At 40.9% G+C, this 18,415-nt stretch overlaps 1 protein-coding gene across 8 annotated transcripts in view; it reads left to right on the forward strand.

Moving 5' to 3' along the window:
- The first annotated feature begins 8,252 nt into the window (after nt 1–8,252).
- The window catches only part of pcgf5a (polycomb group ring finger 5a), a 67,522-nt gene continuing 57,359 nt past the window's right edge, over nt 8,253–18,415 (forward strand). For 2 of the 8 annotated variants that reach the window (XR_014125639.1, XM_081722011.1), the window contains exons 1-8: nt 8,254–8,431; nt 9,543–9,806; nt 12,320–12,416; nt 12,569–12,624; nt 12,753–12,812; nt 14,177–14,328; nt 14,413–14,511; nt 14,967–15,056. Coding sequence is in view for 7 of the 8 variants with exons in the window: in XM_081722011.1 (XP_081578137.1) it covers nt 9,695–9,806; nt 12,320–12,416; nt 12,569–12,624; nt 12,753–12,812; nt 14,177–14,328; nt 14,413–14,511; nt 14,967–15,056 (666 nt within the window). In the remaining variant the exon portion in view is untranslated. Of the gene's footprint in view, nt 8,432–9,542; nt 9,807–12,319; nt 12,417–12,568; nt 12,625–12,752; nt 12,813–14,176; nt 14,329–14,412; nt 14,512–14,966; nt 15,057–16,111; nt 18,173–18,415 lie in introns of those variants that run through there. The other 6 variants (XM_027024597.3, XM_081722009.1, XM_027024596.3 and 3 more) reach the window with 6 other exon arrangements.

Genomic DNA, 18,415 nt, shown 5'->3' on the forward strand with positions numbered 1-18,415 from the left:
TTATGTTTGCCAGTGGCCATTGACTGCTTCTCGTGCTTTGACACATCAAGGGTCAGGATGGTAACAGGTGTGTTGGCAACAGGCCTGCGTGGTCATGTCACATGGTGTGTGTCTGTGTGTGCGCGCGTGTGTGTGTGTGTGTGTGTGTGTGTGTGTGTGTGCGTGTGAGAGAGCGAGCGAGCAGAGAGATAGAGAGTGTGTGTGTGTGTGTGTGTGTGTGTGTGTGACAAAAATATCATAAAATCACTTTTTTGTTTTATTTCTCCCCTCGATATAGTTTTTCCTCCATTTAGGAAATGCCTGTCAGGTTTTCAGTGTTAAATTAGACTGATGGCTGTGGCATAACTTATATAGCGTGTTTTTACAGTCTCGATGTCACCATTTCTCTTACTTTCTGCATGCGTGTGGCGAAGTCATTAAGCAAATGGTCACTATATTTAATACGGGCATTTATAAATCACACTCCCGGGGCGAGGTGACTGAAAGCTCGCCCGCAGCCGTTTTGAGAAAGGACACGCCAATCTGTCTCCTATGCAGCTGACCGGTATGCGGTGACGCCCAACCTACGGCCAACTCTTTGTCGGAGAATTATAAATGGCACTTCAAGTTTAAGGCAATACGCACATACGTTAGGCGGTTAATATCGCATTATCCAATTAAAAAATAATAATAAAAAAAATTATAAAAAATAAATAAATAAAAATAAAATCGGAAAGTTGAAGGATTATTCTTTATTAAGATTTGAAAGTAGTCAAAAAGACGTTATTGAAAAGCAGACGGATTTACTCCATTTTTTTTAGGACTGCAATGCCGACAAATAAATTTGCTTTTGAACAAAAAGGCGCAGCAGTAGTCCGTTGTCGTTCGCAAAGTCAAACAGGCGTTATAAATAGTACGGGAAGACAGAGCTGTTCCTGAAATATTGCTGGTTTAACCTATTAATAGAAGTGAGAATCTCGTCACTGTGTTAAACTGTTGTACGAAGCTATTGTAGACACTTCATGTTCAATAGTGACTGATGAGTAAATGGAGTAAATGGCATTCAAATAGAGAAGATGATATGCTTCTGTTTACATTGTCGCTTTAACTTGTAGTGCTGACAGGCTATGAGACAAGAAAGCCATTTAAACCGAAAACATTTTTATTTTGTATTTGCAACAACAAATATGACGTTATATGACGTTTGCGTTATCCTTGGTCCTGAAATGTCATGAGTGACAGCTATCATGTGCACAGTTCAAGGTGCTGAGTTATATCTTGACTTTTGAACCAGATTTTTAAAGCCTTATGAAATTCTTTCAGTTTTGGCCATTATCTAAGAAAAATGTGAATTATAATTCTGCAGCACATTATCAATCTTTGCAGGTTATCCTCGATGCAATTGCAGGTTGATACAATGCAGGGCTTTCATAGTCTTTAAGTAGACAACTAAAGCCCTTTTGCAAGTCACTGTGGATAAGAGCATCTGCTACATGTCATAAATGGAAATGGAAATGCATCATTGCATCTGTGCATCTGTGCTCAGTGCACTGAGCATCTTTACTAAATCGAGATCATGGATTTTAAGATGTTACTAAAACCTTTATTACACTGAAGTGGGTTCTAAGCTTGGTTACAATTAAGATATGCCACTATATCACTGAGACCCCAGAGAGATCACAAAGATGTAGACCTGCTACCTCACTAACCTTTACCAAAGATTTCCTTGAGATGACTGTGTGTATTTGTGCGTATGCGCTTGTGCAGTAGCTGAAGTTATTTATGACAGGTATGATAATAGTGGTCCTAGGATTGGCATTATGCCAGAATAACAGAGCCACGAGGGTTTTAGTGGAGTCGACTTGCAACTTGCCTCAAATAGTAAAAAAAATGACTTTTTAAAAGAGTGCCATTGTCAAAATCATAAGGAAAAAGCATGGTGTGTGTGTGTTTTTTTTTATGTTAATCCACCCCATCTTTTTGCATCATGCTGTTATAGGAGCCTCAGCCTGTGGACTGTTCAGCAGAGGGGAGGATAATGTGCTCAGCAGCTGCAATATATACAGTTACATTTGGCCTCTCTTCAGCTTTCTTTGGATTGGACAGTGCTCCCGCCCACCCTCCCAAACACAAATACAAAAGACCTCATGTCCTTTGTATTTGACAGTAGTATGTCTGACGCCAGATGAGAAGGTTGCATGATCATGTCTGCATGTCTGACTACAGATCAGAATGTCGTGTGATCAAAACATACTTGGAACTTGTGGTTTATTGTAATGATTGGGAAGAACTGTAAAGTCTTTTATACTGATTTCTGAGTCACTCTGTGTTCCTGGAATGGCAGAGCAGGAAAAGCAAGTGCAAGTAGTATACAGAATTGGAATAGGAGTTATTCTTTTGTTTTTATGCTGGGGTTTTCTCTAATGAAAGAGGTCAGACCATACAGCATATTTAATTATCTGTGTGTGTGAAAGAGAGAGGTGGAGTAATATTCACTCACAGAGATGTTTGAGTTCATCTCTGTTAAGCCAATTACATTTTCAGCATTTGGCACTTTTATTTGGTGCAACTTAAATATTTGTCAGTATGGCAATATGTGTGCTCCCTGGGAGCTGAACCTCTGACCTTGGTGTTAGAAGGCCTGGAGGGGTGTCAGTCAAACTCTGTCCTCACATTAGTGGAATCATTTTTTTTTGTTGGTTTCAGACACAAACTGGATGGATATTTAAATGTTATAAACTGTCAGCATACATATTGGACACAGGTTTGGGACAGCCTTTTCTAAACCTGTTGAATGAACCTGGCACCTGAGCTATGAAGCTATGCCAGTATGTTCCAAGACAAGAGATAAAACACAGAGACTCTGTGGCAGAGGTAACGGATCCATGTGTGCCATACCCAAATGCCACACACGAAGAGAGGATTTGGGAATTCGATGAGGATTTGGGAACTGACAATGCTGATCCGCTGTGGGCCTAGGATATCTACTTCCCCGCAGCTGTTTCCTGGGCATTTTGCTGCTGTTACTCTGCATGGCATGTGACCTCAGGGTTTGCAGGGTTTGCAAGACTGCTATGTAGTCTTCACACTCCAAATATGGCCAGACATGCTGTAAGAGTCTATCACTTGTTTTACCCAACACAAAGGCTATATGGTAATGCTGCTTGTTTTCACACACTGGAATATAATTACATGTCAGTATTCAAGACATTCTGTCATGAGAGCACCTGTGTAGAGCAGTTAGGGACTGACGGATGACCGACATACTGAGAGTTCTCTGGCAGACAGCAAAGAAACTGAGGCATTAAATTTGCAATACCTTAAACCAGATATTTCTAATGCACCCACACTGGAGGAAAACTAGTCTAGTTCAGACTAGTTCAAATAGCCTTTTTCTCACACTGAGACCTGCATTTCGCACACTGCCAAAGACCTCAATGTGACAAATTAACTTTACAAAACCCTCTAATACATTGACCACCACAGGGCATGCTTAGCGAAATAACATCTATGTGCGGACATTATTGTAACACCCTGCGAGTCTTTCCAGTTGCCTGTCTCTCTCTGGATATGTAGAGATCTCCTGACACGGTACGCCATGGCTGAATTATTGCTGCTGTGTAATGGGGTTTTAATGAAGCTGACTCTTTCTGCTCTGAGGGCACTTCAGCAGAGGTAGAGCTGAGTTAAATGCTAACCGGCTGAAAGGAGGCGCTAGCCTCTGACTCCTCGTCTGTCATTTGCATGAGAGTTGCGCAGTGGGAATTAAATCACAGGAAATTAATTGTATGGTTCTGGGCATGGGACAAAGCAAGATCCATCAGACTTGAGCGAAGAGATCATCTGGGATTGAGTCAGGTTTCAGAAGCTCGGTCTGCCTTGGCAGCTGTTCAGTACAGGCTGGCTGGCTGGCCTGGCATGCTGTAGTCAACCAGGAAAGGCAGAGAAAGGCAAAGTAAAGTTTGCTTCTCCACTTACAGCTCTCAGACACTCGGAAAACACACACACACACACACACACACACACACACACACACACACACACACACACACACACACACAACATATGCTGGAATGAACATTTGGACATGAGACAAAGTACTGTTTTAAAGGGTTTCATTGCAGGAACAGCTGAAGAGGTATAAATGCTTTTATGTGCACACATAAAATAAGAACACACAAACAGATTCAGCTGCACACATTTAGAAAGACTGTTTGAAACATTTTCAAATTATTTTAACAATAACCTAGGCAGTTTTACTTTATTGACCTGATAATTTTTCTCTCTATGTATCAAATCCACCCATTTCTGGGGTGAATCAAATTAACATGTGATGTAGTTGCTCCAGATCTTCAGATACCAAACCAAAACAATACAAACAAACAAACAAAAAAATCTTATCCAACCTTCTGCATTCATAGAGACAGGGAGAGGCTGAAAAGACAGATGTGATAAGTTATTTTCTTCAGGCCCACAGTTTTGGTACAGGCCTCTGCTTTATTTGAAAACAATGAAAGATGATTAAAACATTTTAATTTAGCTAAAGGTCATCTACTCAGATGACATTTAGAGAAAATCCATAGCTATAAATGTGAATCAGGAATGAACTGGAACACTGCTTGTCATAATTAAGAAACCCTGATTGTTGATTTAGATCTTTTCATCTGCAACATTGTGCCAGTATGTAAGATAATTTAAAAAAATATATTATCCACAAACATAACAATCCCGGTCTTACTTTATGTTCATCCTTTAGATGCACAATTCAGAACTATTCTTAGCCTTTGTTAATCTTTCACAAACCACTGGAAGCAAAAATACACTGTACAATACAGTTTTGAAGTATTAAACAATGGAAAGGTAAAGTGTGACCTATAATATCAATTGCGCTTTTAAACTTTTAAGTAATTATTTATTGTTCATCTGCACAATTCTGTTGTTTGTGTCCTGCGCCTTTATTTTAGCCCAGTCACTCCTCTGACAGATTTGTTTGACCTCAAACTCTGGCTGTTGACATGGTCCCTTGATGCAATCAATCTAAAAATGTATGTCAACACTGATCTGATCAGAGTTTAAAATGTATTGTAGCATATGATCTCAGCTAAGGAGGCGGAGAATGTGCGGAGAAGATCGAGATTTATTAGGGGCAAATCCAGAGTCGTAGTCGGTGGAGTAGTCATCGGAGGTAAGGAAAAACAAACAGCTAGAATCACAAAACAGGTTAACAAACGAAGGTTTCGAAATACAGACAGGCTTTAAAAAGCTTTCACAAATATAACCGAACATTCAATCAATCAAACTATGAACAGCCAAGACACAGGCAACAATACAGGGTTTAAATACATGAACTTAACAAGACTAGAAACAAGGAACAGGTGAGAGTAATGACGAGCGTGGAAAACCAAACGAGGGGCGGAGAAAACGAAACTAAGCACTGGAACCAAAATAACACAAGACAGGGAAACCATGGAAGACGGAAGCTGGGAAGGACTAACCGTGACACAAGCCATTTATAACAAATGTAATATATATTCATTTAAAAAAATCTTCTGAATCAATGCTTTCATTATTTCAATTTGGCTCATTATTATATTAATTAGGTCATCATTATTATTATTAATTACTTTTGTTCAATTTGTCAATCTAATACAGCAGGTTACATCAGCAATGCACATTTCAAAATGCAAAGCAAAGGCCTAATATATATATTTTTTTATCAAGGTGAGTTAAGTCCAGAGGCAGTACCCTCTTCATGGCTGAAAGGCGCAGATCTGAGGGATGGAAAGGTGCACTGATAAGGTTTCTCATTTTCTTCTGTCTCCTTGATTTTGCTTTGGTCAACTGTTCTATAAATACCACAGCCTGGCAGCAGGTGACATCACTAGGCTGAGTTGAAGGACAGCCAAAATCTTGAGGAGAAAAGCACCTTTATCTCCCATTTGTGTGTGTATGTGTGTGTGTGTGCCTGTGTCTGTGTTTTGTTTTGATTCTGCGTTGGCACTTGATGTCCTTATTACGTTAGGGAAACTAGAAAGGGCCAGTGTTGGTGGTGGGAGGGAGGATTTCTGCAGAATGCTTTTACACTAGAGCAACTCTTAAATAAAAAAACTAAAACACCAAACACCAGCACTTCCTTTGTGGAGATGTCTCTGTACTCAAAGAACAGGCCAAAGATTTTATAGTTAAGTCTGCATTCAGGATCTAGACACAGCAATTTTAACCACAGCAACATATGACATGGTTCAATAAAAATCCCTATAAAGATATAATAGTTTTTGTATGCATCTGGTGTTTATTCTACATGGTACAGACCGGATGACATGCAGATTTGTTGCTAATTACATGTCTCATCACTACAGCTGAATAATAAGATACATAACACATAAGCCACATTCCACAAATCCACAAGTCGTGTCTTCTTATAAGACTGACCACATGGTATGCTACATGTCCCCGGAGGTGAGTCGTGGGGGTGTACAGGTCGGAGGGCAGGCCTCTGTGGTGATGTTCCGTTACCATGGCAACATGCCCCAGTGGGAAACATTTACATTATTCAGTAGTGAGACCATTTGGCTGGACTCTGAGCGAGGTGAACCACAAGTCAGCACAGCAGAGAGAGCACTAGTCTTCCTCTTCATGCTTAGTGGACCAGGGCCAACTTTAATACTGTGGTGTTAAAATTATGTATTACCTTTTATGCTGCAGTGTTAATACCATAGTTTACCCTTTACACTGAAATGTTAAACCCATATACTATCTTTTATACCTGTGTTAAAACCTTGTCTAACCTTTAATAGCACAGTGTTGAAAACATATCTTACCTTAAAAACTACTCTTATAATCATATCTTATCTTTTATACCGCACTGAATTATTTATTATTATTCTAATTATACTGCACTGTACATATTATTGCACTGAAATGTTAAAACCACATATTACCTTTAAACTGCAGTGTTAAAAACCAGCTTAGCTTAAAAACTGTAATGTTAAAACCATATCTTACTTTTTATACTGCAATGTTAAAAACATGTCTAACTGCTAAAACCATAAGTTACTTTTACAGATGCAGTGTTACAACTATATCTTACTTTAAACATTGTTAAAACCAAATCTCTGTTCAATGCTTCAGTGTTACACCCACACATTAAAACTATATCTTACTATAAATGCTGCTGTGTTTAATATCATCTTACAGTTGAAGCCATGCTTTACTTTTAATGTGCAAATATTAACCCCTTTGTCTCTGAATGTTCAGTGACGTGTGTATCTTTTACCTGATCCTGCTGCTTTTGCAGAAGCAAGCTTGTCGGTTCTTAACAACTTAACAATCTGTACATCCTGACAGCTATCACACAAGTAGTCTCCTTGCCACTGACATATGTTCTGCAAACAGAAACTAAAATGTTTTATTAATGTATTGCGATTTTTCTTAGTTTTTTTTTCTTCCTATCGTGTAAACTTTATTAATTTTCCGTGTAAAGTACTTTGAGATATTGGACTTAAAAATATATGCACATTCCAGCTGCGATAACCAATCAGGAAAGTAAATCCGTTATATTGTGCAAGCAGGCAGCACACGGACGGTTAGGATAAGCGCTAAGCGTGTTTTCGTTTGGAGCAAAGGCTTTGGAGAAAGGTTTGGGTGGAGGGAATGGGATTTAATGGAGGTTAGCAATAACTGTCAAATTAATTACAGAAACTTTGATTGTATCTTATGCAGTTTTAGTTAAATACATGTAATATGAATACCATTGAGAATGGCATTCTAGAAGGATTTTACATTCTAGAGCTTTTAAGTGGAGCTGCGCAAGATCTAGAAAACTGAGTGTTCCACATTTCGAGCACTATTTTGACAACGTCGGTGCCGTAGATGAAAGGAAGGTGGAATGTTTCAGAACTGAAAACAATTTTCAGAAAGCACACAGCGTGCAGCAGACACAGAAGCGGTCACTGTGGGCCCAAATTCCCTGGTACAGTTCTAATGTATAGGATGAAAAATGTATGTAACGTGTTTTCACGGGAGGATACTTTTTCCCAGCGAAATACAAGACAGTCATAGTTATAATTTTCTTTTTCACTTGAGAATGAGAACCTCAATGAAACAAATGGTTTCATTTGCCGTAGTAAACAGTAACGTTGCAATCCATTAACGTTACCTTTGAGTTAAACCTAAGGGGAAAGTGAAAGCAAAAAGAAAAAAAAGCCTGGTACCCTGTGATTCGCAGCCACGCGCAAACACGCGCCGAGTGCCCCGCCCCCTTCCTCCTCGCGGCGCTTCAGCCTGCGCGAGCTCGCTAGTTCCGTGTTCTCCGCCAGTTTGCCAGGAACACGCAGCGCTGATTGCTAAAATTCTGTTACGGCAACGCATGATGTGAGTCTGCGGAGTTTAAAGGTCTTTGACTAGCACCTTCAAGGCCACGACGAAGACCGAGGTAACGGAATTTATTTCGGTGAGTAACGTTAAACGAGGCAGCGTATGGAACGTGGCAGTCTGCGTTACGTTAGCTACCGATACTGAGTGTGTGGGCAAAGTTTGGGGAGGGGAGGGATTGTCATGCGTCGCAGAGTCGGCGTGTCAGTTAATGAGACAGTATGGCGTGGTTAGGTAGGTATAACTATTGACCTGCTAACCAGTACAACTTGCCATGTGTTGTGATTTTCATGAGAATGACGTCACGTGGACCCTGACGTCAGTACTCTCGGTTGAAGGCGATGAGATGACGGCAGTCCCGCTCCGTGTGCACCGCGTGTGACACATATTGCTGTGTTTTCGTGTTCAGGCTTTAAAGGGGCAAATAACGCTATTCTGAGGCCATTGCCTGACTCGCGTCGTGGAGTATGTTTACCTGTTGTAAATGAGTTGTCCTGCGTGGCGTGGTCATATTGCCGTTATTATGTGTCTAGCTTGCTTATTACATAAAGTAGCTCAGCTACGTCTGCTGTCCCGTTACGTCACATGAAGTAAGTGAGATGAAAGGGCATTTAGCTCTCCACTCCAGGGGTTTACCTCTATCGGTAATATTTAAATAGTTTTTATCAATCACACAGTCTAATGTTGAAGGCACTGCATTGCAGGTGTACTGTTTGGGTTTTGGGTTGATACTTTTTGTTTATTTATACTCATACGTGCATAGTTGTTACCCCAATATCTTTTCAGTAACCATATGTATACGTGTGTGGGGAAGGAGAGAAAGACAGAAATGTTCTGTGCATAGAATCTAAAAGGGGTTCACGAGCTGCACATTAATATTACTCCAGTAGAAAACTAAATGAAAGAATTATTGAAATGACCACACCCACAGATTTCCCCATTTGTCTTGACAGGGACTTTCCAAAAAGTTCAAGTTTACAAACCTGTAAAAAAAAAAAAAAAAAAAAAAAAAAAAAAGTCTGTCATCTCAAGAGATATGCAAAATCTGACTTCACAGGTGCGCTAAATATGCACTATATATTTTTTGGGAATACAGTGTAATTTTAATGTGATTTCACAAGAGGAACCGTAGTGCCGGAGCTAGAATAATGTTGAGTTGTACCTAACTACCTTTATTATTTGTTCTTTAGGGCACTTCAGACTGAGCAGAAGGATGTGCTTTAATTGGACAAACAACTGCCTCAAACTGGAGGCAAGAACAGCATCCCCATGGCAACCTCTTACTGTGTGGCAGGTGTCTGTGTAGTGTTTGACCCCTGACCCCTGTGACCTTTTAGTGAAGATGGCAACCCAGAAGAGGTACCTGGTCCGAGACTTCAACCGCTACATCACGTGCTCTGTGTGCCGTGGCTATCTGATCAAACCCACGGCTGTCACCGAATGCCTGCACACGTGTAAGCCGCCCCCACCTTCTTTCCCCATCTAACCTCCACCTGACTCTAGATTTAACCTTGACCCAATTTAACCTTGATCCAAACCCTGAATCCTAACCTATCCAGACCTTAGTCAGAACTTAGTTTCTCCATGATTAAGATTCATCCACCTTGTCTCTTCATACAAACTGTGATCTTATCCTAACCTTAACCATGAACCTCACTCTAAGGAAGAAAACCCTCAGCCTAACCTTAACCATGAACCTCACTCTCATGCTGATGACCCTGACCTTAATAGTGAGGAGTACATCCCTAAGCCTAACCCTAAACCTAACCATAACCAGAACTGAGCACCATCACACCTATGACTGACTGTCTTTTAACTCTAACCCTTACCACTGCACCTGCCCCTAATACCAGTCTGTAGGCGTCAGTAAGATTTCAGTCAGATTAATACGTCTATGGCCATTAGTATGCTTACTGTCAAACAGATTAATACCAGTCTATGGCCTCAGTTAAATCTCCATCAGACATATTAATACCAGTCTGTGACCATCAGTAAACTTTCCGTCAAACAGATTAATACCAGTCTGTGGCCATCAGTAAATTTTCCGTCAAACAGATTAATACCAGTCTGTGGCCATTGGTACACTTTCCATCAGACAGATTAATACCGGTCTGTGGCCATTGGTAAACGTTCCATCAGACAGATTAATACCAGTCTGTGGCCATTAGTACACTTACTGTCAGACAGATTAATACCAGTCTATGGCCGTCAGTAAGATTTCTGTCAGACAGATTAATTACAGTAAGATTTCCATCAGGCAGATTAATACCAGTCTGTGACTATCGGTAAACTTTCCATCAAATGGATTAATACCAGTCTGTGACCATCAGTAAACTTTGTCAAACAGATTAATACCAGTATGTGACCATCAATAAACTTTCCATCAAACAGATTAATACCAGTCTGTGACCATCAGTAAACTTTCCATCAAACAGATTAATACCAGTCTGTGACCATCAGTAAACTTTCCATCAGACAGATTAATACCAGTCTGTGGCCATTGGTAAACTTTCCATCAGACAGATTAATAGTCTGTGACTGTCTTTAAACCTTTAGTCAGACAGATTAATACCAGTCTGTGGCTGTCAGTAAGATTTCAATCAGACAGATTAATAGCAGTCTGTGGCCATTAGTATGCTTACTGTCAAACAGATTAATATGTCTGTGGCCGTCAGTAAAATTTCTGTCAGACAGATTAATTTCAGTAAGATTTCCATCAGCAAGATTAATACCAGTCTGTGACCATCAGTAAACGTTCCGTCAAACAGATTAATACCAGTCTGTGGCTATTGGTAAGATTTCCGTCAAATGGATTAATACCAGTCTGTGGCCATCAGTACCAGTACCATCAAACAGATTAATTCTCTCTCTCCTCTCAGAATATCGTATGCCAGATTTTTATTCACTTGTTTATATATTTAATTTTGACCGACTTTGACATGGAGGCAACCTTATATGGAATACATACATTAAATGAATACATTGTTGTACTGAACATTCAGATGTCTGAGTAATTAGAGGACTTAGACTATATTCTTAGTACCGAGATCTTCTGCACTGTAGCTGTGCACATATGAACTCTCATTAGCATGAAAATGTGAAAAGATTAACTATCTAAAAGGGAAGCTATAAAAAGAGCTATATTCATCATAACAGGTGGAATTAGAACCTTAACTAAAGGAACTGCACCAGTGCTGTGAGGGTGTTTCCTATGTAGTGTCAAGTCTAGCTTTCATTCTAACCCTCTATCTCCACTCTCCATTTCTCCCTCTTATAGACCCTCTAGGCACTTTCTGTGTATGGCTAAACTTTCAAGTCACTCACTCAGAGGTGACGAGCCAACTGCTGAAAAGGCCCAATTAACCCTCATCATGTGTACTTTTCACAGCACCTTTTGGGTAGAATATTTATACTAGGCCTTGAACCAGGCTTTACTGGAACCAAAGCCCTGGTCCAGGCCCTTGAACCCGGCCTAACCTGAACCAGGAATAACTGGAGTCATTAGTACCCTGGAATTGTAGTAACCCAGGCCTTCCCATGCACTCATTGAGCCATGGGTGTTATGATTGTCGCATGACCTGTCATACTGGTTGCAGCGCATTCGGGGGTTGGTAATTTAGAGACAGTATGAAGGAAAATTGAACTTAATGAAGTCGAGGGGATTTGCAGGGTGCACAGTTTTGGGAAATGTTGTGCCAGCCAGCTTTGATCAGTGAAACGAGGCCTGATTTAAAATTAATGCAAATTATGATTCAAAATCGAATAAAAAAATGAAGGAGACGTCTGTTGTAAACGCAGCTAATACATTGCTATATGTCTCATATGATTAAATTGCACCCACTCAGACAGCTCTAAAATAATTTTACTGTTGAATGCAATTTTATCTCTATAAATGGATACATAGCATAAAGGGTAAAGCTTATAAGATTGTAATATATGAATGCTGTGTATTTCTCTTTCTCTCTAGTTTGTAAGAGTTGTATTGTCCAGCACTTTGAGGAGAGCAATGAGTGTCCAGAATGTGGCATTCAAGTCCATGAAACCAACCCTCTAGAGATGCTGAGGTGACACACACATACACACACACACACACACACACACACACAGACACACACACACACACACACACACACACACACACACACACAGACACAGACAGACAGACAGTATCTCTGTCTGTAGCTCTTCATTTAAAGTGCAGTTTTTCTCTTGTTAGGTTGGATAAGACATTGGAAGAGATCATTTTTAAACTAGTTCCTGGTCTTCGAGAGAGTGAGTTATGAATACACTGGATTTTCAGAAATATGTATTATATAAACAATGTAGTTATATGTGAATTTTGTTATAGTAGAAAATATGAATGGCTGTAAAAGTATTTTGTATTTATTGTTATTAACTAGAGGAGGAACAACAGGAAATAGATTTCTGGCGGAAGAACAAGTCTAAAGCAAATGGGGAAGGTAAGCTGCATACCCAGGCACACAGGAATGACTACTCTTACACACACACACACACACCCTCCCCTACATACATACACACACCAACCACACACATACACAGGCACATAGGAGTCACTGCTCTTCCACACACATACACACACACACACACACACATACACACACACACTCTTTTACATACACACACACACGCACACACACACACACACACACACACACACAGACCCTCCCCTACATACACACACACACACACACACACACCAACCACACACATATACAGACACACACAGGCACACGCGCACACACACACTTAGACACACACACACACACACACCCTCCCCTACATACATACACACACCAACCACACACATACACAGGCACATAGGAGTCACCGCTCTTACACACAGACACACACACACACACACACTCCCCTACATACATACACACACCAACCAACCACAGACATATACAGACACATAGGAGTCACCGCTCTTCCACACACACACACACACACACACACCCCTCATCCGTACACACCCATGTGCGCACATGCACATTCATATTCACAGTGTAATGTATATAAAAATACCTGCATGTAATAAGACTTTTTTCTAAGCCTACACATAAAACAGCATAGAACTGGAGTGTCTACTGCATCTTACAACGCCTCAGTACCTAGATATGTGCTGTCCTGCCAGCTCATCTGCTGTGTAGCTGGCCACGATAGCAGTCCACACTGAGAAGTATCTGAGATATAAGTTCAAAAGTGACTGATCTTTCATGTTCCATAGCTAGTTAATAAATATGCCAAGTGGCTTTCTAAAAATAGCTCATGATTTCAAGTCCTAAGAAGAAAAAAAAAATTAAATAATGCTGGGCAAAGCGGAACAAGCAAGATTTATAATAATTACAGTAATCCTTACCACCATTAGCCATGAACATCCATCCCACATTAGAAGCCAGCAGGTTGGATTGTTAACCTAAACTACCTTCATCAAAGCCACTACTAACCCTAGTGAAAATAATGTAATCCATCTGTGTAACTTCTTACCTATTTATGTGATTAATGGGAGAACAGTGAGCACTTCACAGGCAGCAAGTTTTTTATTGCTGTCCTCACTACAAAACAATTTGTTTGCATCACTAACTTAGCTGCCTACCTGTTTAACTACTATATGTGCGCAGAGTTCACTTGGACATTTCAGCAGTGGCACTCGGTCTCTGAGTGGGACTTACTCTGTCAGTCCTTCTTCATCTTATTTAGACAGCGAACAAAAATGTCTCTTCCATGCATCTTGTCATTATCTTGACTTTTTCTGTGGTTTGGTCTCACACTCTTAATTAAACTGTGTGTGTATCTTACTCAGAGGGGCCCAGGCCCAAGAAGACTCGGCTCAGTGAGGAAGAGGATGAGAAGGATGAAGACAAGGGTGGCGATTACCACAGGAGTGACCCACAGATTGCCATTTGTCTGGACTGCCTGCGAAATAACGGCCAATCAGGGGAAAGCATAGTAAAGGTGTGTGCGCGCGTGCCTGTGCGCGGCTGCGTGCGTGTGTGTGTGTGTGAGAGAAAGTGAGTCATCCTCTTTGTGTTTCTGCAGGGTCTGATGAAGAAGTTTATCCGTTGCTCGACCCGTGTCACTGTGGGCACCATTAAGAAATTTCTCTGTGTGAAACTCAAACTACCAAGCTCTTATGAGGCAAGAGGACTGTTTATTTAATATTTCTTCAGCTCACGTTACTAGCAGTTAGGCCTCGAAAAGAAAGACAGCCATGTGTTTTGACCATTTTGTTTAAAAAAAAAAAGTTTCTAGGCAGCCTAGTACTTTGGCCTGAGTTTTCCCTTCGTTTTTTCCAGTTGTCCCCAGCTTATAAGAGCTCATGTGTTCATTCATGTGTGCGGGCATGCATCCTTGTGCATGATTTCTTAGATTTGCAAGACAAAAAAGTCCTAGCAATGTAGGAAAGCATGGGGAAAACAGGGGTAATATACCTTGTCAGGAACATCAACAACATGATCCTGACATGTTTTAAAGAGAAAGAATAAAGACATTCTTTTTTCTTTGTCATGTTAGTGAAGTTAGGGTTAACGTTGTCACATTCTTGTGCGCATGTATTTAAAAAAAATAATAATTCTGTGTGTACGTTTCCATAGCTGGATGTTCTGTGTAACGGGGAAATCATGGGGAAGGACCACACCCTGGAGTTCATCTACCGAACACGTTGGAGACTGCAGGGGGACAGCGTGAGTGTGTGTGTGTGTGTTACATGAATGATATGCTTAAGTGGACACTATACCCATTCTTTAGCCGCTATTTAGAGTGTGCAGTTATCTTCGATGTGTGTGTGTATGCTCATTGAAGCAAAAATGCATATATGTGGAATTAACAAACCTCTATCAACAACCTCTGACCCGAAAGGCTAGAAGAATCTAGTGGCTAGAAGAACTTTGCATATTACTCTACTTCACATATGCAAATAATCACTAAGGTTGCAGCAATTGTATCTGCAAAAAATGGAATATGTACAAAAGCAAAGATGTGGCCAATTGAAAGGTAGGGTAGATAGCTTTGAGTGTGTGCACGCATGCGTGTCTGTGTGGTGGTGGTGGAGGGGGGTCAGGGTCTTGAAGAGTGTGAACAGCTGTCAGTGTGGCTGCAGATACTGAAAGCTCTGTGACTCACATTTCTCTAGTTACACACGCGTTCACATGCGTGCACGCACACTCATGTGAGACCTTGGAGAAGTTCAAGTTGAAACAGGAAAGAATAGAATAACAGACGTGAGAAGGTCCTTTCCACCTATGGATATGTTTCCTTACCTCACCCAACAGATTTGGCGAGGGTGGATGGGTGGAGGGGTGTCTGGTGATCTGAACTAGTGGAATCACCTTTGAAATGCCTGGAACTCAGTCTGATTTGTTGCAAGTTCCTGGTGGAAATCCCCTTAAAGTTTGCCACTATATGTCAGCACAGAGTCATCTGGATCTGTAAAAGGAGAAAGCAGACTTCTGTCTGAAACAACTACCATCTCGACTACCCTAACTTGCAGGAATACACCCTACCATTATGTTACATGACAGAATCATAGTTCTGAGACTACAATGGCATCTTCTCAGCCGTAACAGTATCAGTATCACCAACAGTCAAATTCTAGAACAGGAAACAATTTTAGAATTGCTCTTCATGCTTTGGATAGTTAAATTGCTCCTTAGCTCTGGGTTGATTGTCCGTTTAAATCCTGATTCTAATTGCCGATATGTTCACAAGTGTAGTGAGTGAACAGTCTTTTCTTCCGCAGGCTTACCCCATGGTTTTGGAGTACCGACCCCGCATTGACTTCGGCTAAACCGAAAGCACTTAGGCATTCAGACGTGCTCTCTGCTCTGAGCCTGACTAACTTACGGTGGATAGATAACAATAAAAAAAAGCTATAAATGAATGGATGTGCCTCTGTAGAAATACAGTAACTCAACTAACATGTCTGCACTTCTACTTCCACTCAACATCCTGGTTCATCCCTCCCTTGTGCTTGAGTGACATGCCTGGCTCCGCCCCCACAGCAACATGTATGGCTGTTCCTCTAAGACTTTCATTACCTTGCTGTCTCCATGACAACACATCAGTGTAAAGTCTGCCCATTGGGCGTGTGCCAGGGGGGACCGGGCTGTGATGGACAAACAAAAAGCACTTCAGAAATGCACTTCAGGCCAGCTCAAAGACAGATGAGCACAGAGCCATTGTGAAAGGTCCCTGAAATAGGTGAAGCTGGAGGGGTGAGCTCCCTGATTTTTGTGAGCTGACATACCTGTATTAGTATGTTTGTCCTTGCATGAGGCACCGTATCACCCTTCACTCTTTCATTGAGTTCTGTTTTTTCTTTTTCATTCCATTTCCAACCACCTTTTTTTGTCATCTCTGTCATGTACAAGCACTCTATTACACACTCACTCACTCACTCACTCACTCACTCACTCAGCTTCATCTCTGCGATCTCTGTGATGGTGTCTTTGGCAGTCACCTGAGGTATTGATGGATCTCATTCAGATAGGTTTGAATAAGAGGTGCACAGCATCCCATCCTAACCTTATCCAGTGGAACAGAGGAAGCAGCCGCTGTTTCACTCATAACTTATCCCGTGACATGGGTAATGGTCAGCTATTAATGTCATTTAGCTTGAACCATCAAACCATCACACATTTTATGCAGGACTTGTGACTGTTTGAAGAGCAGTTTGATCATGATCCAACTACTCACACACACAGGAAACGTTTGAGAGCAAAATGGATTTTGTTGTTAAAGGTAGAAAGCCAGAGTCATATTAGTTACATTTTAGACTCTCATGGCAAGCTGCAGGTGGTACAAATTGTTCATGTGTGGACAGACTTGAAAGGCTGTGTGGTTTTATGATGGTGCACAATGAGAAGCGAATAATGATGTCCCTTCTCTAAAGCCCTCTTGCAGCCTGTTAATCTATAAAAGAAATTCTTAATTCCCAGTTCTTCCATGTTTCTTCTTTCCTAACATACTTCTTTTTCTTCTTCTTCTTCTTCTTACAAAGTTTCTGATCAGGCTCCACATTTATCTAGTGTTTGACTTCTTCTGGAATCCGTGACTTTCACGTTCTCATAAATTTGATTTACCAGGCAGAGGGGACTTGATCCTTGGCTCATTAATCTTACTTTGAAACGCAGTGCTGACTTACGATTATGATTGTTAGGGGTTTCTCTCCTTGGTTGTGGATCAGCAGAACAGAACCGCATTCAGCTCAAGATGCCCAGACCCGAGCTCAGTACATTCCCACTTTTAGCCCTCCTTTCCCCGAGCCTGCACCCTCACACCTCCACCCTCTGGCCCACCAGGACCAGGCCACTGGCTTCAGCAGGCACGCCAGCCCCCTGGCTCAGTTGCTGGATGCTGGAACAGACGGGAGCGTGGTCTGGCTCGGTGACCAGCTGTAGCACCTCTAATTCTGCAGGAGGATCTGTGTTGACTCGTTTGATTGGATCGAGGCTACCAGCGGCTTTGAGAAAGCAGCTTTTGCGTAGGCCCAGTGGAGTATATGTGCAAACGAACTTTAGAAGCGGCCTTGAGCTCAGAGAAAGAAAAATTATGTATTTTTGTAACTCGACAAAGCACTTGTGTACATTTGAACCTATTGTCAAAAGATTTGTGTGTTTCTTTTTCATAATCAGAGATGCTGCTTAGTTATTTATTATTCTATTTTTAAATGTAAATCAGCTTGTCTGAGATGCATCCCCCTGTAGACAGTAAAACTGTACATGAAGAGCATTCTAATGCTGTATGTGACACAATATGATAACTATTTAATTATTATGAATATTAAAATGTGGAAAATGTTGCTCTCTTTGCTCTTTGCCTTATATGGAATTATCAGTTAAGTCTGAGATTTTCGCCCAGAGGTATTACATTGACTGCTTTCCCTGAGGACAGTGAGTTGAGTTAGGTGTACATTGTTTTTGTTTGTTTGTGTTTTCCTTCTTTGTTTGTTCTTTGGTAAGGCCAAAGGTTTTTGTTCAGTTTAATTGTACATTTGATACATAGACAGACCTATTTAGAGCTTAGTGAAACGTTTCCCACAGGA

Source organism: Electrophorus electricus, chromosome 10 (assembly GCF_041902795.1).
Source record: "Electrophorus electricus isolate QZ-2024a chromosome 10, ASM4190279v1, whole genome shotgun sequence".
NCBI classification, from domain to species: Eukaryota; Metazoa; Chordata; class Actinopteri; order Gymnotiformes; family Gymnotidae; genus Electrophorus; species Electrophorus electricus.